The following is a 27,471-nucleotide window of genomic DNA, read 5'->3' as shown; positions in this document are numbered from 1 at the left end:
TATTTGTATGTAATACAAATTGGGTATATCCTCCTATTATAATCTGTAGATTACTAAACTACAATAATATAAATGCTACATAAATAGCTGTCATACTATATTCCTTAGGGAATAATGATAAAATTCTACAGATATGTGTTACTTTTTTCACAATGCTTTTGATCTAGAGAACATCATCTACAACTATTAATAAAGTAGCAACATTTATAAGCTAGAATCTGTGTTGTTGAGGGTACTTATTCCTTGGTGAGAAAACCTGCTACTTATTAGATATTAGAAATTAAATCAAGGAAAGTTTTCTTTTTTTTTTCCAAGTGCTGGGGATTGTTTGAGTATATAAACTTGAGTTCTATCACTGAGATATATCCCCAGCCTAGAAATGATAATTTTATTAAATAAGAAAATAGGTGGAATGTTTCAGATTTTAAGATCTATTTGCATAGAAAGAACACTAAAGCTGTACATTTTTACAAACTTTTAAGATTTGTAACCTTTTAAATTAAAATAAATTAGAAATTAAAAGCAAACATACAACATTTTAAAACATTGGTATTTGTCATACTCAAATACATAGGTTAAGATTTAATAACATGGTTTTAAAGAGTTTCAGTTTTTGAAATTCAGTTTGATAGAACAAGAACTTTAAAAAGAAAAATAATAAAAATCCTATTCTGGTTGGTAGTCAATAAAATAATCACGACAGCATTCTTCTAATTTCTGTTATTTAGCAGTCAAAAAATGTTTTACAATTGTTAAAAAATTACTTTAATTAAAAGTTATTATGTATGGACAGGCAATGTAGGTCAGTGGTAGAGCATTTGCCTAGCGTGCACCAAGCCCTGAGTTCAATCTCCGGTACCACAAAATAAGAAAATAAAAATGAAAATAAATAAATAAAAACTCTTAGGTGAGTCAGGTGCAGTGAGGCTTGCCTGTAATCCCAGTTACTCTGGAGGCTGAGGCAGGAGGAAAGCAAGTTCAAGGGGCCAGCCTGGAAAATTTAGCAAGATTCTATCTAAAATCAAAAAATAGGGAATATAACTCAGAGGTAGACAGCACTTGTCTAGCAGATGTGGGTTCCTGGATTCAATCCCCAATATCACGTAAATAAACAGATAAATAAAAAATAAATTATAAAGTTCTTATGTATTTGCATCCTGACTGATGTACTACTATTTTGTCTTAAGTTATATTGTGCTGTTAGTGTCATTTTTGATGATGGCCTTTGTCATATTATTTTAGAAATAAAAATACATGTGCAAGAAAAATGATCTTCAAAGTGTTACAATCTCAGAAAAAGTACAGAAAATAAATATAAAGGAAATTATATCATCAGCATCAAGGCTTATATAAGGTAGGCAAATATGTCACAAAAGTGATGAGAATTGGTAAGATCTCTATATATTTGACCTTTCAAAAATGTTCACAAAAAATCTAAAGATAAAAAGACACAACATTTTCTCAATATGTGTTTTGAGATCTTTGTACATAATCATATTTTGTGACTACCAAGTGGGATTAGGCCGTATCCCAGAGTAAACAGTATTATGAAAACAGCCCTGTTTTGAAGAATGACTAGGGAACAACCATGCTACAAATGAACCACTGATGCCCTTCTGTCTGCAGGGCTTACATATTCTCAGACTTAGAGGACACAGAATCTCAAATCATGCTTTAGGAAAATAATACATCACTCCATGGCTCTGTTACATATTACACTTTAGAACAAAAATAAAATCATACAGTATATAAACTTGAATGTTGAACTTCACTGGCATGAAACAGAATTATGTATTAATATTCATATTTATTTAGGAATAATTGCTTAAAATCCTAAGACTTGTAGAGAACCTTAGCTATTATACTTTTTAACCCAGTACAGGGAACTCTGACACATAATTGGCTGATCTTTGATGATTTATTGAATACTGGGCTCCTAGAATAACTTGTTCTAATTTTGGACTCATTCAATTTTTAAAAGAAAAACACAGATATTCATATATAGAGGGCAGAGTTCTGTTGACCAATATTTAATCTACTAGCCATATAAGGCAATTACAGTATTTGAAATCTGATTTGAAATGAGAAGTGATCTGAGGGTTTTGAAGATACTATAGAATAAAAGGGAACCTTATGTTGATTATGTACTCAATTGACATACTACGTAAAATATGCTGTTGAAATCAGTCTCTTCTGTGTTTTTTTTTTTTTTTTTTTGTGGTGCTGGGGATTGAACCCAGGGCCTTCTGCATGTGAGGCAAGCACTCTACCAACTGAGCTGTATCCCCAGCCCTCCTGTATCTTTTTAATCTTATTTAATTTAACTATTAAAAACCTAATAATTGTATGTGGCCTAAATTTTACTTCCATTGGACAATAGTCTAGAGTATGAATCAGCAAAAAAGCTATTTGTACACTAAGTTGTAATATCAATTTTAGCTTGTATTAATATCAAGAAAATGAATTTTACATTCACATATAGAAATAATTTGACAGGCAATGAATTAAATGACTAATAATCATTACTCCTGAGCAGTAAAACATAATAATAATATAATATAATAATAATGAAATCCTGTCATTTGTCACAACATGAATGGAAATGGTGAAATTAACCAAGCACAGTGGACATTCATATCACACTATGAGGTTTATCTTACTCATATGTGGAATCTAAGAAAAAAAAATGATCTCATGGAGGTTGAGAATAGAATGCTGGTTACCCAAAGGGTAGTAAGAGTAGCAGGGAGGGAGCAATGAAGAGAGGTTGATCAATGGGTAATAAGGTATAGTTAGAAGAAAGAAGCTTTGGTGTGTTATTGAAGAGTAGGGAGACTACAGATAATAACAACATACTGTACATTTGAAAAATCTAGAAGAAAGGGTTTTGAAAGTGTCCACCATAGGCAAATTATTAATATTTGAGGAAATATGTTTAACTTCATTTTAACATTATGTAATATACACATGTATTGAAACATTACAAGGTACTTCATTAAAATGTATAATCTTTTTGTTTTAATTTAAAATGTATAATCTTTATGTTTTATTCTAGTTTAAAAATAAATTCAAATTAAAAATTTTTTTATCTGCTAACGTAAGAGGTTGAATTAGATGATTATATTAACAATAAAAAACCTTATGGAATTAATCAAAAGTAATTTGAATTATATGGTCTTTAAGTACTTGATTGAATATTTTATGCAGGAATCTTATAAATGAGAAGATAACAGAATTGAGTTTGCCCTTCTTTAGCGGACATTATTTGGTAGGTGTCCTCTTCAAGATATATTAACTACACGTTTTCTGATTATTTCCTATTGATGTCCTTTTTCTTTGTTCTTCAAAATTCTGACATTTTTACTATATAATATTCTCTATTATTTTTTACTAGTTTAATATCTTCACTGATTCAAGTTGACTATAATCTTCATGTGTCACCACATTTTCAATCTTCTCTTGAACTCTTATTTATACTTAGGACATATTATAAACCTTCACTGCAGGAGAGATGATATAGTGCAGAAACAGAAAAATCTAAAAGCCTAATGTGCCCTTTTAACTGGGAATGACTTTATATCACAGGTGAGAGTTGGGGTCAGTCACAGTTCAGAGAAGAAGGCAAGGATTTCTTAGACAGTCATGAATGAGTCTAAAACACAGGCTGAACTTATAAAGGCAATGACCAGGAACTAGCCAATTCTGTTGAAAAGTTAGGAATTTCTCTCCAGTCTCACCCTCACCCCATGTGAGTAACATAATAGTTTCATATTAAAATGCTCTGAAGAAACTATATTATGTATTGCCAATAAAATGTGTAATATCCTGCATAAGCAAACAAATGTATTATCTGGCTATTTAACTTCTGATGTGCTGCAAATAAGACCAGTCACAGGCCTGAGAATGCAACGGGTCCTTTGCTTCCCAGACCTATGCTCAAACCATTTCCACAGCCTATTAATTAATCCCCTTTGCTGCTAATTTTGTTTAGAAAGACTACTAACTTCAGGGTCCACCTTTCATCTATCCCAATGAAGTATTCCCTGACAATCTTTTTTTTTCTTTTTTTCTTTTTTCCAGCACTAGGAATAAAGCACAGAGCCTTATGCACACTAGGTAAGCATCCTACAACTGAGTTACCACATCCAAACCATTGTTTGGTTTATAGGATCAATTGTTTTTAACTATACCTAGATAGTACTTGGCTATCAATAAACTATGCCACACTTTCTTATTATTCTTGGCTGATTTGAAATTCAGCTGCACAATTTTATATATAAGACTAGACTCCCTGAGATGTGGAAAAATGTTGTTTTGCAACTACCACAATACTCAAAAAAGGAAGTCATAGTTGTTAAATATGACATAATTTCATTATGATAATTAGAATTTCATGATATTTCCAAAGACCCTAAAAAATCATGTCCATCTTATGTTTTCTTATATTTATAACCTTATTATACATGCTAAATATTCCTTGCAATACTGAATACTTTTAAAAGAATATTATTTAATAGGCCCTCTATTTTCATCTTATCTATATCCAGTACCTCAATCTTTGTTTTATTACATCTAGGAGAAGAACAGTGTATTCTTTTCTTTTGTACTATCCAACTAAAGTGTATCAAATTTGAGAAAAAATGAAAAATTAAATGTTCAAAGTCCAAGTCACTTGAAAAGGAAAGATCTTTCTTCAGTTGTGGTTCCTTTTTAAGTGTTGTCTTTAGAAGCCCTGGGTCAGGCCTTGATCACATCAGTGAAGTCACTAAAATTCATTTTACTTAAGTATATGAAATATTTAAAAAAGAATAAAGTCAAACAAAACCACAAAATAATTCATGCTAGCAACTTCATACATAGATCTTAAACTAAGAGACTTTATTTTCCTTATACATTTTTAGATCTTAATAAGAAAAAAATGATTTATTAGGCATGCATTTGCTTAATCAGTGCTTCATGTCAGAAAGCACTTAAATACTGACATAATTTTTTTGCATAAAGTTTCTAAATTTATAAAAGCCTTTTATATTGACAGATAAGGCACAGAAAAATGAAAGTGACATCTGCTAAGTTTTACTTATGAAAACTTGAAGAAATCCTATGGGATAACATCACTCAATTTTTCCTGGAGTACCTCTCATGGAAACGTCCTAAAAATATAAAATCTGGAAATAATTAGAAACTATTACAGTACTTAAAAAAGTTTACTTGAAAACTAAATCTGCTATTCATCAAAGAACACAATATGGTAAGAGTAATGTAACAGGAAAATAAGTACATATCTAGAGTGATAGAAAGCACCGCAATCACAGTCCAATGTTGAAACTGAAACAAAACTATGACAGAAAATGGCATCAGACCTGTGACTGCAGAGGAACCTGTATGAAGCCCTGACCAAGACCCAACTTTGTCAAATATAATACAGATCAAATATTTTACCATAGTCTATTTCACTTCAAAATGGCAGAAAACTGATTTTTAAAAAAGATGCTATGGGCTGGGGTTGTAGCTCAGTGGTAGAGTGCCTGCCTAGCACATGTGAGGCACTGGGTTCAATCCTCAGCACCACACAAAAATAAATAAATAAAGATATTGTGTCCACCTACAACTTAAAAAAAATGTTTTAAAGACACTAATTGTACTTTTAATACAAATTAAAAATAAGAAAGACAGTTGATTCTCAAAGTTTTTTTTGTATTTTATGGAATATAGTCAAAATAGTTTGAGGTATCTGTGGGATAATAAATGCATTATAATAATGCTAATGTGTTCTTTTAACTCAAGATATGTTCTCCACAGAGATGTAAAATTCCACTGGGGGTAGACTGGATGCCATGTCCCTTGCAGTTTAAAAGGCTGCCCATATGAACTGAATTATCCTTGACAAGTACCTTCAGACAGTTGTAATATGATCTAATGTAAATTTATACCATATTTTGGACACAAACTATTGGTAAAAGTAATTTTGTTCAGAAGCTCAGATGAGAAGGAAAGAAAATCTAATATTCCTAATAATATGTAGTAGTTAACATGAAATTTCCAAAATGAAAATGAAAAGCATAAAAATAAAAGTATATAATGTGCTATAGCAAAGAAAAACAAAATGCTGCAAAAAATGTTGCATTCTCCTTTTCCTTTTCAATCCTTAGATGCTTATTCTCTCCAACAAAATTTAATCTGTCGATGGCTTATCTAAATTTGAGAATAAGGGCACATTTTAAGTAAATAAATAAACTGGAAAATTCCATCTGTACTGAAAAGTTGTTTTAATGAATAGTATCACAGTGTGGGTAATACAGTTGTCTAACCACTGGAGAAAACATATCAATATATAGAACATGCATCTAAATAGTTATTCATTCATACTTTTAACCATTGTTATTAGTACAATATTGTTCATTATCATATGGAGCTATCAGTACTTTCAAAGGGACGATTATAAAAGAAAGCCAAAACAGCTCAAGGATTCGCAGCTTTAAAGATTCATCAGGAGTGCCTTCTGTTTGGCATGAAGACAGCGTACAAAATGGCTAATTCTACAGGGATCAGCTTCATCATAGAAGAGATGCATTAAGGTCTGTAGAATAGAATGCTGCTTGGAGAGAGCTTTGCCAAGCAATCTTCACAGCATCATTAACTGCATTTATTGTTCCTTATCAGAGGTCCACTACTGTTATACGGTAGCCCTGCTAATGTGAAATTAGAATACAAATTATCAAGAATTTCAGTAAAAAATGGAAGAATATTTCAAGAAATTTTGAAGACATGGCCACTCTTCTCTGTGTGTCCTCAAAAACAAGGTTTTAAACATCTGTGGAGTAACTAGTGATCTTAATTTCATAAGAGACTAGTAAACTTCCTTCATCTGAACTGAACAGAAGTAGGGGATTTCTCACTTGCTTCTTTGTGGAAGGCAGTATGTTAGTCTAACAGAAAATAACAAAATAATTGGATTTATTTTTTATGAGCATACCTTTTAAAATCACATAAATAAGGTATATTTAATCAATGAACTGCTCAATAAAGTTGTTCAGATTGTTTAAAACACACTCTTGAATTATTTTAAAAATTCAATTTAAAAATCAAACTGAGAGACATGTTTATAATTTTGCTTGCTGAAACACTGAAAGAAAGTGCACTGCATAGAGAGCTTAAATTTCTCACTCTTCCTTTCAATCAATATCTGAGGCAAAGTTTCATCTCTAGGGCCCTTAATGGCAGGAATTCCTGGAGCCAGCAAATGAGTAATGTTAAACCTATGATTAGATGATGAGGCCATCAAAGACACTAGATCCTAATGCTACATTCCTCTTTATTTCTCTGAACTGCAGTGAAACTCAGGGCTAAGGAAGGACTTCTCAACTATTTCTTTCCATAAAAGCCTTTAAAAAATGGATTCTCATGAACCTAAGAGGTCCAGACAGATCTCTTGGAATGTCTTTCGAACTCAGGGCTTCAGGATTACATGACAAAATTTTCAAATGCTCTGCAGATGAACTCCTGCCAGGAATGATGCTCTCTTTAACTTCTTCCATATTAATATTCTTCATGGCTAAAATGGAATTAAATCTGGTGATTTCCCTATCAATATATCCTTGAAGAAAGTAAACCCCAAAACTGGAAATCAGTAGGTAAGTATTTTATTTGTTTCTGTTTTTGTTTTCAGACGTTTTAAAGGTCAGTTAAAGTCATGGTGTTGTTTATTTGAGAGCTGTGGTTTTAGGCAGATCTCAGGCCACTTACTAGAAATGGTTTAGATGTATTTTTCTTTCTATTGAGGAAACTAGGAATAAATGTAATAACTACCTATAATAAACATATATAAGCTTTTTTCATTCTGATATTATGAAATATTTAATATTTATAAGATAATCAGGAACACTAGGAGACATGACAGAGCTGATTAGAGGAAAGACCATTAAGTTTCTATTATGGTTACCAGAAAAACAGTAATATATACTTTCTCTTAGCTTCCTAGAATTGACAAGGAGAAACAATGTGAACAATTATAATTCTGTATTTAATTCTGATATTAAAGATAAATAACATTAAAGTAAATTTTTAGAATTTACTGACACAAATAACACCTTTTAAAAAAGTGAAAACAGCACATAAAAGTGTATTATAAACACTGTTTGGCTTCTGAAAATACATACCTTAGTTTTTATTATCTCTAATAAGGAGAAACTATAAATTATAAATTATGCTGTATTATTTTTAAAAGGTGGGAGAAAAAGTACCAAAAGACCATAATAAATACACAGACACACACACCATATGCACAGACAAAACAATAGGTAACAATAGGAAGATGGGAAGGACAGGAGAGACTATGACAGGTAAAGAGAGCATTAGAGTGAGACAGAGAAGACAATATCTACATGGTAATATCATCTACATACTAATATAGCCCAACAAATTAGTTTCATCATCTCTGGAATAAGAGATGGCAGTTTTAAATGTTACATATATATACACACATACACACACATATACGTACGTGCACACACATTCTGTCACACACACAAAAAATCCTCATATAGGTTAATATAATAAAATGAATGAGATTTTGTACCTGAGAGCAAAGTAGCATAACAAGCTCAACCACGGAAGTGCTGGACTTCATACAAACAAGGCCTACAACAAAGATAGAAACAAAATGAATTACAACAGTAGAAATCGTCATTCCAAGTTGATTTGTTATATAAAAACCTTAGTTTCAAACAGAACTCCTAAAATAAAGTGAGTGGACACATTCACTAGCATATACTTTTACATTAATTTTTAACGTATCCAGACACTCAAGATGATGTGAAAACTACTAAAAATTACTTCATGTTCAGTTATCATTTGTCAAGGTATTTTAAAATATTTAAACAAGGTGAGGTCTGAATATTGAAACTGATAAGCTGGTTATGCTGCTTTTATTCCAAAGATATATGCTATATGATGGTCTCCTGGAACAAAGAGCAAAAATCACTGAAAATCTGTCTACATTTTCTTCTGAAAAATCAAATTAATTTACAAAGAAGTGATTCCCCATCACTTATAAAATGCTTCTAAACTCTCAGAGACTGGGAGAAAAAAGTAAAACTTGAAGGTAATGTATATGTAATATGAGCAGTACTCAAGGATCACTCACTATCTGCTAGGCATTGTGTTAGTTGTACGTATATTTCTCATTTGATTCTCATTATGCTCTGTGACATAGTATTCTTCCCATTCTACAGGTAGGAAAACATTCTATAGACACTTTAGTAATTATTCATCAAGACTTTTTCTAATTAAAAGGGTGACAGCCATATAACACTACATATAATAAAATAGATCATTAGTTTTTAAAGATGCCAACATATAGGAAAATGTAATCAAGAATTAATATCAATCTCTGGATAAGAATAAATTAATCATGATAGTTAGTTTAAAATGTTCTGAAAGTTCCAGTGTTTATTTTAAACTAAAAGAACTGAATGAATGAGTTGGATTTTTTCATGGTTTTGAGGACAAATGTAATCAATAAATGCATCATATAGTAAGAAATGCCTTGGTCTTATATTAGTTATTAAATGTAGAGTTGAAGCAACACAGTTTTTTAGTATTTTATATATATATATATATATATAAAAGTAGTTTCATACACCTTGTAGACCCTAGCACACATATTTATTGTAGGTAGTGGATAAATACTCTTTTGTGCCCATATTGCTAAATCTTATCCTTATTGTACAGACAGAACAAGCTGTAAAAAGGCTCTGGTATTTCATCTTATCAGATCTTTGGGCAGATATTTAACTAATGAAACAAGAGGCAGATGTGAAAAGCTCACTTAGGAGACAATCAGTATAATTGATCAGCAATTCTCATGCTCAGAAGCTTGACAGTCAGAAAGATTAATGGAACATTTATCACCTGTTGGCTATTCAACTATTTAAATTCTGAGAAAACGTTCAGTGAAAGGCAGTAGGATCGCAATTAATATGTGTAAGCATATCAACCTAATAAAACTTTGATGTAAGGAATCATTCAACATATATTCTCAATATTAAGTTTTAGTACATAATATCTTTAAGTAAAAATTAGGAAAAAAAGTGCAATTATATTAATATCTCCCAAATTATTTAACAAACTTCTATATAATAGGAAAATTCCTAGTTCTTAGAAATAGTATCATTACATTGTAAGAAAATATAAACAAACACTTCATAAACTTTTTGTTCCAAAGGGATAACAAAAATTGATGGGACAACAAAACTACAATTCATAAACAGTACTTTTGGTACTTTATAAAAGCTTATTGTGATTTCAACTCCGTAGAATCTCACACCTTTACTAATGTGTTCTGTCTAATTAGTTCTGGACAGAGAGAACCAATGGTTTGTCCTGAAAACTAAATAAATAAAAAGAAAGAAAGAAAGACACTAATTTTGACAATGAGAACAAAACTGGACATTTTGGGAGATTTAGCTATCTACCTTCCAAAATTACACAGTTCCATTAAAACTCTTTCTAAGTGTTAATGAGTATTAACTAAAACAAATAAGTAAAGGCCAATGTTTTACTAGGGATATTGAAAATATAAGCATTGTCTGATGATACTTTATCCTTACAATAAAACCACAACCATATTTAAAAATTTAAGACATGTAACAAACATGCTATTGCATAACTTTAATCAAATGCTCAAGAAAGTCCAATTTCTCTTTCTATAAATGCCACAAGTAACACTTAAGTTGTATAAACATATAGCAAATATTTACAAGGGAGTGTCTCTATAAGATTGTGTTTATTATTTTTGTATCTGGCAGGAAATTCATAATTAAGGGGACTCATTTGATACCTCTGTTTACAGGCAAAGTACAGTGTTAGCCCTCAAAAGTGTATAGTAATATGTAAGACATTGACAGTTTTGCAAGCATTCTACATTGCAATTCAAATATAAGATTATCTCACATTTACATGCTTTATAATCTACACTTTTATATATGTTTTCTCATTTGGCTCTCAATATATCTTTGAACTAGTTATCATTATCTCATTTGATATTTAAAAAAATGAAGTTCAAGGTGTTTCATTCAGTGGTAGAAGTTATACAGGAAGTCAAGGTATCTAACTAGAAAGCCCAATTTATGTTGGCTACATTGCTGCATAAATAACACAACATTAAAATGATGGCAACGTACAATCATGAGAAAGGTCATGATAGTTAATTCCAACTTGGATGACTGACAGTTTTCACAGGGAAGGAGTATATGTTGGTCAGACATAGGGGAAAAATGTCAGTAGCTTGACTAAAAAAATACAGAAAAGAAATATCTGAAAAGACCTCTAAAGTATGGGGGTTGGATGACTAGAGTACAGGAGTTAAAAGTGGAACTGGAAAGCTAAGTTAAAATTGGAAAAGATAAAAAAAAATTGGAAAAGATAAAGATTGAAAGAAACTTACAAGTAGGTTTGAAAGTTAAGAGGAAGAATTTGGAGCAAGTTATAAAATAAGGGAAATGATATTAAGAACTGGTTATGTCATTCCTATTCCGTGATGATAATGTGTTCACTGTCAATTAAAAAGTGGTCTACAAAGGAGGAACTTTATATATGTGCCTTCACAACCAAAATCCAGTTATAAGTGGGGGCCAAATTAGAACATTTTCACCAGAAAATATATATTCACCAGAATAAGTATTCTGGTCAGAAATAATAATCCAATTACTGTAAACCATACTTAGTTTATCAGCATAAAATGAACAACTGGAATACAGACAATAAACACAGGAGGACCTAAGAGGAAGAAAGTTTGCAAATAAGGGGTACTCTAATGGTGAAGAAATTCTCTAGTAAGAGTTTTTAATAGATTATGAACTATATTGCTGAAAGGAGTCAGCTGGGTAGCTAAGACAAAAAGATCTCTCAGGAAGATTAATTAGGTAGACACATTTGCAGTGGTCCAGATACAGAAAGCAAACAAAATAGATGTGTGGGTAAATCATTATCCAAAATTGGCAGTTATTTTGGGTTCACTCTTACCAGGAACAGGAAGTCAGTTTCCACTTTCAGAAATATAGTCTCTCCCCATTAAAAAAAAAAAAAAAAAAAAAAGTAAAACCCACAACAAAGATAAACCAGATTAGAAATCACCAAATTCAATGTGAAATTAGAAGCCTGACCTTTGGGATAGTTTTCTTTCTTCAATACAAGGACTACTGAAAGTCACAGTGGTACTGTTTTAAGAAAGGGTGGTCACTGAGTAGGACTTTATGTATCTGTTGAATTTGAAGTTCAAGTGAAAGGAGTATTTAAGCTTCAAAATAAAGTGAAGAATTTCCATCTCTGGCAGATTGTTTCTCATGGTGAGAAGTGAAGGTGTTTGAGTATTACAGGAATAAGAAAGGAATGGGACTCTTGGATGGGACTCATCTTTTTTGTAACACTAAAATTTTCTTTCAGGAAGGGGCCTCTTCCAAAAGAAGAGACTATGACAGACATCTGTGACTATAGGTGCTCTGAATATATTCTTGATAAATGTTAATTGAATCAAATGTAGAAACCATCATTCACTAACTGCTATTAGTGAAAGAGAAAAAAAACTAAGTGAGATTTTGAGGACAAGTGAAAGCATTCTCAAGAATAAGAATCCAATTATGCAAAGAAGTATGTACCGAGCACAGTGCACAAGGTGCCAGACATTATCACTGGTACTGAGTTTTAAAAAAAGGTGAAGAAAGTGGGATAGACTATGTGAACGAGTAATTACAAGTAATTATGATGTAGAATCCTAGGGCATTCACAAAGAATGCAGAGTGAATGTTGTGGACTATGAAGGATGGAAGAAAGTATCCACAATGCTTCATGTGCTTAGCTTTAGTGGTATGTACCTGGTAATTTCTTTAAAATTCTTTGTTCTCTGTAGTCTTCACATGGTGTTGTGAAGCATTTAAAGACAGAGCATCACTAGAAAGAGTATCTTTAGAACCTCTTCAATGCTTACACATATCTCAGCACAATAGCCATTTTCTACATTTTTCATTATTCTTTTATTTCTATTTTTTTGGGGGGGTCAGAAGCATGCAGTTCATTTTCTCATTCCATTATCGTGGTAGGCTCCCATCTATAAAAATTGCTTTCAAGGTTACTCTTAGAGTCATCTGAACTAGCTAAGGTCCAAACCTCAAAAGTCAGCAAAGTAAGCAATTGTCTTTCAACTTAAAAAAAAGCAAACATACAAGAAAATCAAACTCAAAACAACAAATCAACATTACAATAATGTTTGAAATAACAATAATGGCTTACCTTTTCATTATTATTACTACAAGCAATATTAATGTATATAGGTAGTATCAGTTGCTATTTGGACTGGGTCTTTCAAAACTGCCTACGTGTTCTCTCAGAGATATTAATTTTAAAAGATTACGAAAGAAGTAATTTATAATTATTAAAGAAGCTAAATAACATTAAGTGCATGAATTAAGAAAAAACTTTTAAATGTAATTAAACCATTGTAGCTTACTTTCATAATACACTTATAAATATTAGCTGGGAGGAAAAAAAAAAAAACACCTGAAATACTGTGGAGACCATGAGAGTTCATTCATTCAATTATTTCTATAGTTCACCAAAAACTCAGCTATCACAAACTTATGACTTTAGAACAGGAAAAAAAACTGAAGTCTTCTGTCTTTACAATAGGAACAAAACTAAAGTCTCTGGATATATCATAAATATCAATGTCAGCAAACTTTTTTTGCAAAGGTCTAGATATGAAATATCTTACACTTTGTGGCCATAAGCTCCTTTCATAACCACTCAACTCGCCTTTGTGCTACTGTTGTGCAAAAGCAGCCACAGGAAATACATTAACAAATGGACATGGCCGGATTCCAAAGAAACTACTTGTTCATCCCCAGTCATATGTGTATCAAACATATGCACACTCATACATATATACATTTAAAGATTTTTTTAAACTTCAGAGGAAATTATTTTACATATATACTAATGACACTTTACTATTTCCAAACTGGAAAAAAAAAAAAAAACCTGAAAACTAAACGGTTCCTTATAAGATTATCACAAAGTTAATCATCGGCAAAATTTCACCTGAATAATATGATGATATTTACAATCTATATTCCTTCTAGTATGAATATGTGTCACTGCAGGCTTGTAAATGTGTTTGATTAAAGTGCTACATCCGATTGCCTGAGACACTATGAAACACACCAAATACCCAACTGTAAAACACATCTGGCTTTAAGACTTTGAATAAGGGATTTTAGGTATCTATTTTTAATAACATAAATTTGAGTTAGCTTTTTAAAAATCATTAATTAATGGTACTGTCTTACGTGAATTATTCTCAAAGATTTATAAAGAAATTAATATTAATTTGAATGCAATTTCAAAGTAATTTGACACCTCATATTTCCCCATGGAAATCCGTATATTCAGAAGTCAAAATTCATTTCCAAATGGGAATGATTGACTAATGCTTTTAAATTGTAAATCTAGAAGGTTTAGATTGCTGGGAAACAAAGTTATTTGTCACTATAGTTACCCAATACTCAAATATTCATTGTGACTGACTTATTGAAATAATGTCTGTAAATAGTTTTTCAAGGTTTTTTTTTTTTTTATTTGTGGCTTTTTTGTTTGTTTATTTGTCATTGTGCTAATACAGCCTAGGAGTTTTATTGAGAATATTTTGGATAGTGCAGGTTTATAGTTTGTAAGACTCAGTTCTTCTATAGAATGATAGTAACAGCTCATGGGTAATGATAGAATGGGTAATGGGTTCTACATAGATTTTATTAGTGATAAAGCTATAGTATGATTTGAACTGAAGAGAATATTCTCTAATGAAGTGAATATTCTAATACTATTTTTATTAGCATTATTGCTAACAAAATAGGAAAAATATTCTCATAAATACTTAATATTCAGGGTTGCTCTTGTTGTCTTTAAGGAACTTTCACTTCTGTTTGCACATTCCTTTGAAATACTATTTTTCATTTACACATACAAAAAATGGATTACAATTTCTAATTTACTTAATATTAATCAAGTTAAGGGTTGGATATCTCTGAGAGCATTTTCACTGATATAATTTATTTGAGAAACTAGAGTTAATATTCTGCAATAAGCCTTGCTTTGAGAAAGAACCTGGAACTATGAAAAATTCAGACAACACAGTCCTTGAACTGAAAGCGCTAACAGCCCAGTTACAGAGGCACTTCATACAAATATATATATATTGAAAATTTTGTACTGAAAAAATTAAAATAGAACCCTATACTTTCAAAGAACATAAAGCAATTCTTTATGTTTTATTGAGGTCTGCATGAAATACTTTTATCCACAATATTAGACTTAAGTTTTCACTAAAAAAGGTGATTGGCCTGTGTGTCTTGCCCTTTTCCTGACTTCCTGATTCAATCAAACAGCAAAGAAAAAGGATGAAATATGGGAAATAAGAGACATTTTCACTATCATAAATCATCTCGACCTTGCGATTCTCTTTGGGTTAAATTTAATTATAGAAGCAATTGCTATTCCTGTTATTACTCCTCTGTACCTACCTTCTACTCTTCTCCCTGAGCTTCTTTAAATTCCAAAAGCCTCAATTAAATTCTAAAACTACTAACCTGTGTCTGGTTCAGATCTGATGTTACACAAAAGACCCTGGGCCCCAATAATTATCAAGACTGATACATGTGTTTTAAACATACAGGTCATGAAAAGAAATATAAATAATCAAAAGAGGAGAAAACATGCCAGGTTTAACAGATGACTCAATTACATGATTAGTTACATTTAAATAAAGATGGTTCACAGTAATGCCTTCATAGTAAAAATAAGAGATTCCAGGGCTGGGGATATAGCTCAGCTGGATGAGTGCTTGCATCGCAAGCACAAGGCCCTGGGTTCAAATCCCCAGCACTGAAAAAAAAAAAAAAAAAAAGAGATTCTATAAAATATGGTTTCACCTTTTAAAGTCTAATAAATGTACAAGTTGTAGTTACAGCTCCATACTACCTAAATTGTAACATTTATTTAAATCCCAAGTGAATAAATTTAATAATTTTAATATCTCAAGTTTGAATAAACTTAAAAGTGATTTTCTGGTAATAAACACCTTTAATTTTTTTTTGTTTTTGTATTCAGAAAAAATATGAATTTTTTCCTTTAAATACTTAAATAAATATACCAAATAAAATGGAAATACTATGTACTCTTTTCATAATAATACATTTATAAGGTCAGAAATAAAAAGCTAAAAAATTAGTAAATTATTTGATAATTACTGTGATAAAGGCATAAATAGCCAAAAAGAACATGGTTTCAGGTTAAAATAGACTGAGGTAGAGGTCATTCAGTGAGCCTCGCTTATTTTCAAGACTATAATTCACTTTATCCAATAATTATAGGCTTATGTTGTTGAAATACCCTGAGAAAACAAACTAAATGTTTTCAAAGCTCCTTATTTGTGCTGAAAGTAAAAATTATCATATTTGACCCAAGTTGTACATTCTTTACTAAATGTTCCATTTAAAGCAGAACATTAAAGATGAGTAATAAAGTCCAGTTTTACTCATTTTTAGCAATATAATAGGTCTTGGAAGTTTCTTCAATTTTATAACAGACAATATTCTCAAGAGTCACAAATTACCATGAACACATAATTTAATCCAAAGAATAATTTATTGGGATAATATGCTTTAAACTATACACACAAAAACATCTGTATCACTAAAATAACAATTATTTTTGCCTAACCAGAAAATTGTATATCCAATTCTCATTTACCCACAACTCAGAGTTCAAAGTGCCACTGTTATATACCAGAAAACTGTCTAATAATGATATAACGAATAAGGCAATATTTGAGTTGTTTTGGAATTTAAAAAAAGCTTGTAGCATAAAATATTAGATGTATTTATAAATGAAAATTGTACTTATTTCTTTTAATTTTAAGACATTTATTATATATATATTATATATACATACATATATATATACATATCAGTAGCTTTTGAAATCATAGGAACTGAGAAATCTAAAAATAGCATCAAATAAGTTGCCATAAAGGTATATAAAGAAGGGAGGATCTAGTCATTTCTAGGAATTAAAGGATTCAGTGATTCAGTTCTAAAATCAGTACTACATACTCACTATAGGCCAGGGCACAGATATGAAACAGGTCTAAGTTCCAAATGGTAGAGAAGACTGCATTCTAATGGAGGACCCAAATAGATAAATCGATCGGTTTTAAGTGAGAAGAACAAGAATCATCTCAGAACCATTTAAGAAGGTGGCTTGCCAAGCAAGATAAATGATATCATTAAAGTAATTCCTATTGTGATTATAAGAAAATGGTGGAATCAAAAAGTACCAATAGGAAATATTAAAGTACAATTATTCATTTCCAGAGAAAAAGTGACATAGGGATCATTTCAAGATCAGCTGTTACAAATTATATGATTTATTTTATAAAATAGAATGTTTAAATTCATATACAAATCTTCTCCTGAGAATATCCTTAGTCCCAAGAATTCTCTCTATAACAAAGCAAATAGGAAACACATTTAATGTAATTTTTAATAATTTTCTACTTAAATGTTTCAGCGTCCTGCTGTTGAAATTATCTGTATATTTTGAGAAAATTTAAAGTTTAAGTAATCATGTTTAATGAGAAAAATAGCTTTGGGTGAACTTAATGTAATGAAAACAACCACGTCATACCTAAATGAAATACAGAAAGAGCGTTTTAGGTATGAAAATGTGCGCCATGCACCACAGTCATGTGGAGCAGAAGGAAAAGAAACCTTCTAATAGTTAAAGTTGGTCTAAAATAACTTTCATAGAAGCTATTCTTCACAATAGAGTTGATATTTATTTTCCACTCAATTAAGTGAATTCTGGTAGCCAGATGGACACTAAGCAAAGATAGATTAAAAGGATCAATTCTACCTGGAGGGACAATGTAGATAAAACAAACCAAGACAAACAACAACAACAAACAGTAGGAACAAGTTACACATGAGATCTAAAAGCACGCATAAGGGGGAAAAGTTTAGATCTCTGGGAAAACTCCAAGAGGTCACATCTCTACATACCTACTGGCTTAGAAATATTTGAAAAGGAAAATGATATAAATTGATCAAAATCTTATCAGGTATGAAAAATTTTCACAATCTTGGCTTGCATTATCATGTTACTATAAAAAAATTTTTAGAAGATGCAATTAATATTTTGAAATAACAGGACTAAAAACAAAGGTAGTTTATAAAACAACTCATGCATATACATGACCTGAGATTCATCTATAGGAAAACTATCAGATGACATGAGGTACAGTAATCAGTTACAGGAAACCAAAGACATTCACTTTATAAATGTGAAGATTTCTGGGGGGAAAGGTACCACAGAAAGGGAAATACTAAGCTAAATGGGCAAAGCTGCCGGAAAGGAAAAAAATTTTTTTCAATTTAAAAAGACTCATCTAATGAGTTATGAGCTAATAAAATCCTATCACAAGAAATGTTCAGACAGAAAAATGCTAGAGAAATATTCCTGCACTGTGTAAACTGTATGCACTCAGCTCAGAGTGCCAGAGACAACTTAAACACAAGAATATTTGAAGAATGGTAGGAAAACCCTCAAAAGATCAAAGTCATTATATATACTACATTTGTGCAGCACTTCACATTTACTTACACAAATTTTTCAGTGTATTTTATAACCTAAAATTTTTGAAAGGATAGAAATAAAACTATTGAAATACAACTTCATGGTGTTCTACGATATACTGAATTTAATTGTACCAGAATTTTCTTAGCTAACTAGTGGTCATTATTTTTGGAATTGTTTTTTCATGAACATGACATTAATTTAAACTATACCCATACCCACACCCATATCCCCCTCCCACAACCACACACTCACACACACGTAGGCACAAAATCTCTAAGAAAACAGATTCAACTCAACATATTTGAAAAATTAGAGAATATTTATCTACTAAAATTGGCCTTTCAAGAATCAACTGAACCCACATATAATGGGCAAAATGAGCATCAAAAAGCCAGACAAAGAAAGCAGTCAACTTCTCCAGGTGTAAGCTTTAGGAAATGTCCATTCTCTCCGCTTATTTTTCTCAGGCTTTTTTAGCAAGAGTTAGTCTTGATGGTTTATTTCTCTTGTAATCCAGGGTCCACCTAAATTGTGGCAATTTCACCTAATTAAGGAGCCTCTGTAATGTACAAAATTGTGTTTTGATACCTGAGAAGGGCAGATGGGAGACTGATGGCCAAAGTTGACATGCCCTGGATCTGACCTCACAGTTTGAAACTAGAGAGCAAGAAATGACATATCTGGGCAGCAAAGATCAAGGACCCAAAAAAAAAAAAAAAAAAAAAAAAAAAAAAAAAAAAATTTGCTTGTACTTATTCTTTGTAGCTGCACTGCTGTTTAAAATTCAATTCAGGTGGAAGTTTCTAATCATCAGAATATTAGTGATAAACCAGTCAGTTCTTAGATTCCCTCAGAATATTTGGGTTTATCCTAAGCACTTAGAACTAGGCAATTAAATTAGCCTTCTAGAATTTTTAAAAATTTAATTAAGGTCATGAAATTCTGAACTGAATGGTAAAATATCTGGTTTTAGTGTAGAGTCTTCAAACTAGCTGTGTAAATTTGAACTAAGACTCTTTGCTATGTTGACACTAAGCTTCTTTGCAGGTTAACAGTAAATTAATGATCTAAAAACTTTTAAAAATTAGTCCATAGCAATACATTTTACATCATGATCTAGCATATATAGCTGAAAGAAACATTTTCCAAAATAGTAATCCCTCCATTGTGACACTGTTCTATGATATGCTATGGCACAGCATGCCATTAAAAAACACAGGTCAAGGCCTGCTTCACCCTGCCACTAGTGGGTCACAACCTGTGGTCTGAAAACCAAATCAATAAAGCTGGCACAGCTCCTATTTTCATATGGCCCATGAACCAAGAAGTTTTTCCATTTTGAAATGGTAATGGAAAAAAGAAAAAAAATTCATGATACTTGAATGTTATAAAATATTCAATTTCAGTGTTCATTACATTTTATGGAAACATAGCCACACTCCTTCCTTTACATATTGTCTATGGCTGTGTTCACACTACAATGGCAAAGTTCAGTAGTTAAGTCAGAGATTATACAGTTGCAAAGTATGAGGCATTTACTTTTTGTCCCATTACAGAAAGGTTGCCAACCTCCGCTAACTCAAGGACAGGTTGTTCTTTCTGGCTTGAAAATCCACAGTTCTGTGTCCCTCCTTTAAGTCCAACTGAGCTAAACTGGTACCAAAGAGAAGAAACACCATAGTGGGAAAGAAATAAGAAAAGGCACAAGTTCCTTAGGTTCATCTATTTCATTCAGGATTTAAAAACAAGAATGAAATGTGGGTAAGCAGTCTCAGTATTTGGTGGAACTATAATGTATAAAGATGAAAATAATTTATAGAATGTCCCTTGAGTTGAGGGGTTTCATCTTATAGTTCTAAACTGTTTTCAGTATTTTCATGGGCCCATTAAAGGCCAGTAATTGTTTCAGTGTAGATTAGTTTTGAGCATAAAATGGTCAGTTACATTGCATTTATACTTAAAGCCAATAGTTTCTTTTCACTTTTAGGTACTTAAAGTAGAAATTGTTTTTCAACTGTCCTTCTTTTCCTTCCCTTCTTTTTGAATTCTTTTACATAATGTATTTGTAAAATAAAATCTTGTTCTTTCTGCCCCCAACTTCTACCCCTACTTAACACTTACTGCAAACAACTGACAAAACTTGATTGTAATTGATTTTGTTCCTCCCTTTTCAAAATTCTTTCAAGAATGACTCTAGTTTTTGTTTTCTCTGAAATACATCTATTTATCAAACTCACTGTCCCTGCCTTTTCTACCCTCATTTGCATATGCTGTCTTTCCATAATTTTCAATAATAGTCATGAACCAGTAAGAACTCTCCTGGCTCCACTGCCTATATTTCCCTACATACCTGGTTTCTATGCCAGGTTTAAAGCTGACCAACATGTTGCTCACCTTGTGTTTTTTGTGCATATTGTGTTGTTATTTTGAAAAGTTTTCTTTTAAGAATATAGTTGGAAATAAAGTAACACTAGGGTAAATGCCAGCCAATACTATCTTCGTTGAAAAAATGGCAACTATCATCATCACCCATAAAATACTCAAGACAGTGTTGGAATGAGTTAATCAAAGAATTTTTTGTATTGTTTCTAGTAAAATAAATTGGACCTTTCTCTTCTGTCATTAAGACCACTTACTGAAATCTTGTTGAATATAGGAAACAACTTCATTTGTTTTACTACAGTCTCATCTATTACAAGTGCTTTTTTGGGTACTTACCATGTGCCAGGTACTGTGGCAAGTCCTGGGGTCCTTGCAGGGCAGAAGATATTACCAAACAACTACCCAAACATTGGTTCCTATTGCAATTTTTATATGTGTTCTGAATAAAAAGTACACTGTGCTATGACAGGCTGTGATTTTAGACATCCAAGGAAAACAGTCTGGTCTGTCAGGCAACCTTCTCACGAGTAGTTTATGAAACACGGATTTAAAGGATTCATCCAGAAAAATGTAAGTAAATGAAAGGCATCTCATGATCATTAAAACAATAATTCAATTATGAAAAGACTTTTCTGAATTCCTCATAGTCTTCAATGCCTTCAAATAATGCTGATGTCACTGAATTCGGTAGCTATAATATGTAAACATAAACCTAGGGGAAATTCCTATATATCTGCTATGTATGCAGAGCACTAAGCTAAAACGCAGACAAAGCACTGTTGTTTCTATGATTAAACTGAAAAGGATGCATAAATAACCCATAAATTAGCTCCTATTTTATTGCCTATCTCAACCACTCACCTGACAACTGGCATATAGGATATCTGTGTGGCAAATGCACTGTCCTTGTTACCCTAGCACATTCTCAGATGCTGCTCTGTTCCATACTTCATTAGATGCTTGTTCCTGGTAGGAACATTGTACATAAATGGTTGAATTTTACCTTTTACTCTCTCTCATTGTCTTGGTATATCCCTGTCAGATGGGGTCACAGAGGTTAGGCTCCATTACAAATGATCTGAGTGTAAGATTTCTATCAGTCTATTAAAACTAAAAAGTAAACAGTACTATAAAAATGTCTTTATAATTTTATAATGTTACATGTATTTATATACTACATATTTATACATTAATACATAATTTGTAGTATATTAATATATATGTAAATGTATTTGTAATATAGTACAAAATTAAGACAATTTTCTGACCTACTTCATACTCTGAAAGAAATCAAAATTCAATTTTTTTAAATGCTGACTTAGAGCAACTTGAAAAGGGAGCTATCAGCTACTAAGTAAATTCAGGCTAAACTATTACAATCTATTCATAGTTTGGAATTATAGGGTATTAGAATAAGAATATAAAGCAGTTGGAAAATTTTATCACAATTATATAACAGAACTGAACAATATATTTTCCCTTTAAATTTTTCCAAATGAGTTTTCCTTTTCCAGTTATTTACACATTTCTCTAATGTCCATAAATATGTGAGGGTATAATACAAATCTAAATTGATTTAAATTTTCTTGAAGTTTCGATGTAGTTCATCGTATGTGTAGACATCATATACAACTATCATGCAATTTTTATAAAGTAAAAATACTTCTCATCTCAAAATAAACCATATGTGTACCTTCCAAACCCAGACTCCTTATTCAATGTTCTAAGTTTTATGAAATATATAGACCTTTTTATCTTAATATCACCTGTATTCAAAGCATCCAAATATCTTCATGTGCCAAGAAAATCCAAGCTCATACTTGATGCCTAATTCTAACTATGGTCCTAATTTTTAAAATTGTGCTTGTTTGCAGGAACAAAACTATAAACATACACTGACTTAGAGCAAGAAAACAATTTCCACTTAAATATATTATGAAATATGATACAGATGCTATACATTGATATTTTATAAGACACTTTCTAATCATTTTCTAATCACCATATGAAAACTGCTGATCTACTTCTTACTGAAGAATAAATACATTTTCCACTGATGACAAATGTTCATATTGAGTTAATCCTACAGTAGGTATTTCAGATATGCCATCTATAACCTTTAGGTAGTAAACCCTTTGGATTTACATGATGTTGCTCACATTTTCTATCTCCTTGAAAATACATTCCTATATGACTTTCTTCCGTTCTTTTGAGGGATAGTAAGTGATGATGTTACTTCTGACTCTATTTCTAAAGTAAATTCTTTTAGCATATATGGTGTCTCTAACATCATCAATACCCGATTTTATATTAGATATTTGGAATACAGTTTCAGCTCAGTCAATAAATGAGCATGAATATTTCAGTCATAAACAATGAGTCACAAATATTTTAGATGGTGACAAAACTATATTTATTTGAGGGCATTAGTAAAATCGTTCTTCTTGACAAATTTCTGGTCTTTGTATCAATTGCTTTTACTGGACAAAAGGAGAGTTCCATATGGAAATACTAAACTGTACAGTTTAAAATGTTTTATCTGTGATGAAATAATGTAGAGAGTATTGTTTTAATGTTACAATTTATCTAAGATGGAAAAACCCCTGTCAACAACTATAAATAGTAACAAATGTTATTTCAGGGACTACTTACTTTCTATGTATTTGTAAGGAAAAAATAATTTTTACAAGTTTTCAGCATATCAGGCTTAATCAAAAAGTTATTGTTTTGGATGTAGAATTAACCATTAATTGAATTACAATAATCTTGAAGGTTCATTTCTAGTCTATAAATCATCCTTTTAAATTTAGAATGTTCTTCTTCCTTCCAAACTGCATTTTGCTATTTAGTCTGACTAAACTTCATTCACAATGCCTTTTCTTCATTATTTCTCTTATCCATATGAAGCATATTCACTTTTTTCATCTCTAATGGTTGCTTTTCCTCTGTCAAAGAATATGGTACACAGTGATTTACAGTTGTGATTATTAAGATTATTGCAATGGAATTTTTACAAATAAATGTTTACATCTCCCTTGAATACTAACTATAAGAGGAATTGTTGGGTAAAATTTTAAGTGAATATTTTATTTTATAAAATACTGAAAATTTCAAAGTAGTCCTACCATTTTAGAGAGTGAAGAGTAATATATGACATATTCTTAGGATTTTCTACTGACATAATTTCATCAGAAATTAAAGTTTTACTTTTTCTCTCCAATCTGTTTGTTTTATTTTTACCTTATCTTTTTTTTACACTGGCAAAATATTAGTGGTGAAAGGTAAAACTCTTGCCATCTTCCCAACCTTATTTGGTTTTTCACTATTAAACATGACATTGGTTGTTATTTTTTCATAGATGCCAATTTTGGATTGGTCTCATTTTTTAATTTATTATATAATAAATTTTGTTGAAATTTTGAAAATTGTTTTTTCTACATCAACTAAAATTGAGAAAGTAACAGTACTTAACATAAAACTACATAATAACCATTACTTGCACTTTTCTTTCATTTGTGCATATCCAAGTGTCTATTTTCTATTAGTAACTATCTGCTGGAAAAAATATTTTAAATGGTTTTTATAATAAAACTGTGCTGCTAATGAGTTTTCTCAGCTTTTCATGTCTGAAAAAGTCTTTATTTCTCCTCTATTTTTGATCAGTGTTTCCATTAGATGAAGAATAACAGGTTGACAGTCTTCTTTTGTCAATTCTAAGATTTTACATTATTACTGACGTGTGATTGCTGAACACAAGGAACATGTCCTCCTTTGCAAATTGTTTAACTTTTGAAATCTGTTATTATTATTATTTTGCAATGTTGGGGATGGAACCCAGGGCCTCACGCATGCTAGGTAAGTGCTCTATCCCTGAGCTGCTACACATCTAGTCTTCTGGTAGCTTTTGCTTTAAAAGAAAATTCTTTATTTTAAATTTTCATATATTAAAATTTACTTTTAATTTTTTCTATATTAAAAAGGCAGAAAATGAAGACACAAAATTGAGGCTATGCAGGAGACAAGATTATAGGTAAAATCTGACTGTATTTTCCAGACTTTGTTCAAGACTATTTTTCTCTCGACTGTTCTTTAATATAACTTATTTCATTCCTAGTTTGTTTTTACATTTTTATTATGGTATAATATATATAACACAAAATTTACCAAGTGAATCATTTTTAAATGTACATGTCACTACTTCATAAGGTTGTTTAACCATCACCATTATCCATCTCCAGAACTCTTTCATCTAGTAAAATTGAAACCCTATACTCATTAAATAAATACTCCATGCCTACTACCCACTGGAAATCACCATTCTACTTTTTGTCCCTCTTATTTTTATTATTTAAGTATCTCATATAATCAGAATCATGCAGTGTTTCTTTTTGTGATGGGCTTACTTGACTGAGCATAATTCCTTCAGGTTTATTGATGTTTTATCATTTATCAGTATTTCCCTCCTTTAAGATTGAATAATATTCCATTATATGAATATACCACATTTTACTTCTTCATTTACCCACCAATGGACACTGAGTTGCTTCCACATGCATAAATATGTCTTTGAGATCCTGTTTTCAATGGTTTTGGAAACATATCCAGAAGTTTATTCTGTTTTTATTTTTTAGGAAGCACATACTGTTGTCCACATCAGCTGTAACATTTTACATTCCCACCAACACTACACATGGGTTTCACTTTTCCCTGATCTTTCCAACATTTGTTCCTTTCTGATTTTTGATGGTATTGTGTGTGAAGTAGTAGTTCAATGTGGTTTTGATCTGCATTTCTCTAAAGATTAGGGATGTGAGTATTTTCTCCTGTGCTTGCTGGCCATTTCTATGTCTCCTCTGGAAAAGGAGACAAATCCTTCATTCATTTTTCACTTGTTTTCTTTGTTTTGTTTTGTATTTTGCTACTGCTAGACACATAATTTGCAAGTATTTTTTCCCTAAGTGGATAGTGTTTTTACTTTGCTGATATTTTCTTTTAAAAAATTTTAAATCTTCATGAAATACTTTTTGTCTACTGTAGCTTTTTAAAAATTATTTTTATAATTTTTGTTTGCAGAGGGAGCATGACCACAAATCCATAAAACATGTGGAGATGGGGGAGTCAAGAAGCAGTCTTTCAGCTATGGGTATAAGTAGGCAGGGGGCACAGCTCGCTAGTGAGGGAAGGATATGTGAGCAGATAGGGGCCTTCAGAACAGGGCAAACCACAGAGCAGGGATACTGGGGGCTGCTCTCCATTCTATCCTAACCTTGCCAGCACCCAAGGGAACAACCCTAACATGAGTAGCTCAGAATCCTCTCAGAGGCAGAGTAGGCTACTTGGTGCCCATAGCTAGGGGGATCATGTCATTGCCCGCCCACCAGGAGCCCATTCAGGAACCATGAGTTCCCTTGGTGGGGCCTGTCCCAGCCCTTCACTCCTCACTCAGCAGCCAAAGATTTCCTTGGAGTCATAGACCAAATACAGATATCTGTTCTCATCCTCCTATTATGCGTAGATGTCTGAGGTGGGGGTGAAACACTCACCATGCTGTGTTTATTAACCAGCAGGAAAAAGGACTATGTAAGGTTCAGCTACAGGCACAGGTCAGATGATCTTGACAAACTGGCTCATGCTGACATGGTCCAGAACAAGGAACTTGTCTTATTTGGGGTGGGCAGCTATTTCCCACCCCTGCAGAAAGATCGCCAGGGATCTTTCTGGGGTGCTGAACACAGATCAGCTGCACCTCTTTACAGAGGGTGGAGAAGCTCTGCAGCTACTTGAATGGCTAGTTCGATTACATGACTATGTCAGTCTAGGCAGGGCACAGATGGGGATTCCAGGAATTGCTAGGGGATGTGGCTGTGGTTTAGGATTTCCTGGTTCTGGAGCTCATGCCTACTGTAACTTTATAGCAAGTTTTGAAATCAGAAAATGTGAGTCCTCAATATGTGTTTTTTATTTTTTTTTTAAGATATTGAGGCTATTCTAAGCCCTTTAAGATTTCAAATAAATTTATGACTGATTTTTCAATTGCTGTACAAAATGCATCAAGATATTGATAGAGTTAGCAATGAATCTATAGATGGTTTTGGGTAGTACATTGTAACATCTTCTAATCCTTAAATATGGGATACTTTTCCAAATATTTGTCTTCTTTAATTTCTGTCAGCAATGACTTGTCAGTATACCTTGTTCAAGTCAGATATTTTTAGTGTGTGAAGTTTTGAAAATGAACACATTTGATTTATTTAGCGCACAGTGAGGACACAGCATAGTTCCATTACTCCAAGAAATCTCTTGTACTATTCCCCTGTGGTGAGGTGTACTTTACCCTCACACATAATCCTGGATACTACCTGTCTATTCTCCATTGCTGTACTTTGGTCTTCTTGAGAAATGTAA

General features: G+C 31.8%; 1 protein-coding gene across 7 annotated transcripts in view; it reads right to left on the bottom strand.

Moving 5' to 3' along the window:
- Nbea (neurobeachin) overlaps positions 1-27,471 on the bottom strand; it is a 628,163-nt gene that overhangs the window by 318,143 nt on the left and 282,549 nt on the right. For all 7 annotated transcript variants that reach the window (XM_047553976.1, XM_047553978.1, XM_047553977.1 and 4 more), the window contains one exon: positions 8,576-8,637. In XM_047553976.1, the coding sequence (XP_047409932.1) occupies positions 8,576-8,637 (62 nt within the window). The remainder of the gene's footprint in view (positions 1-8,575; positions 8,638-27,471) is intronic.

Source organism: Sciurus carolinensis, chromosome 5 (genome assembly GCF_902686445.1).
Source record: "Sciurus carolinensis chromosome 5, mSciCar1.2, whole genome shotgun sequence".
NCBI lineage: Eukaryota > Metazoa > Chordata > Mammalia > Rodentia > Sciuridae > Sciurus > Sciurus carolinensis.
The sequence above is the reverse complement of the archived record's forward strand: the minus strand, read 5'-3'. Positions and strand labels throughout refer to the sequence as shown.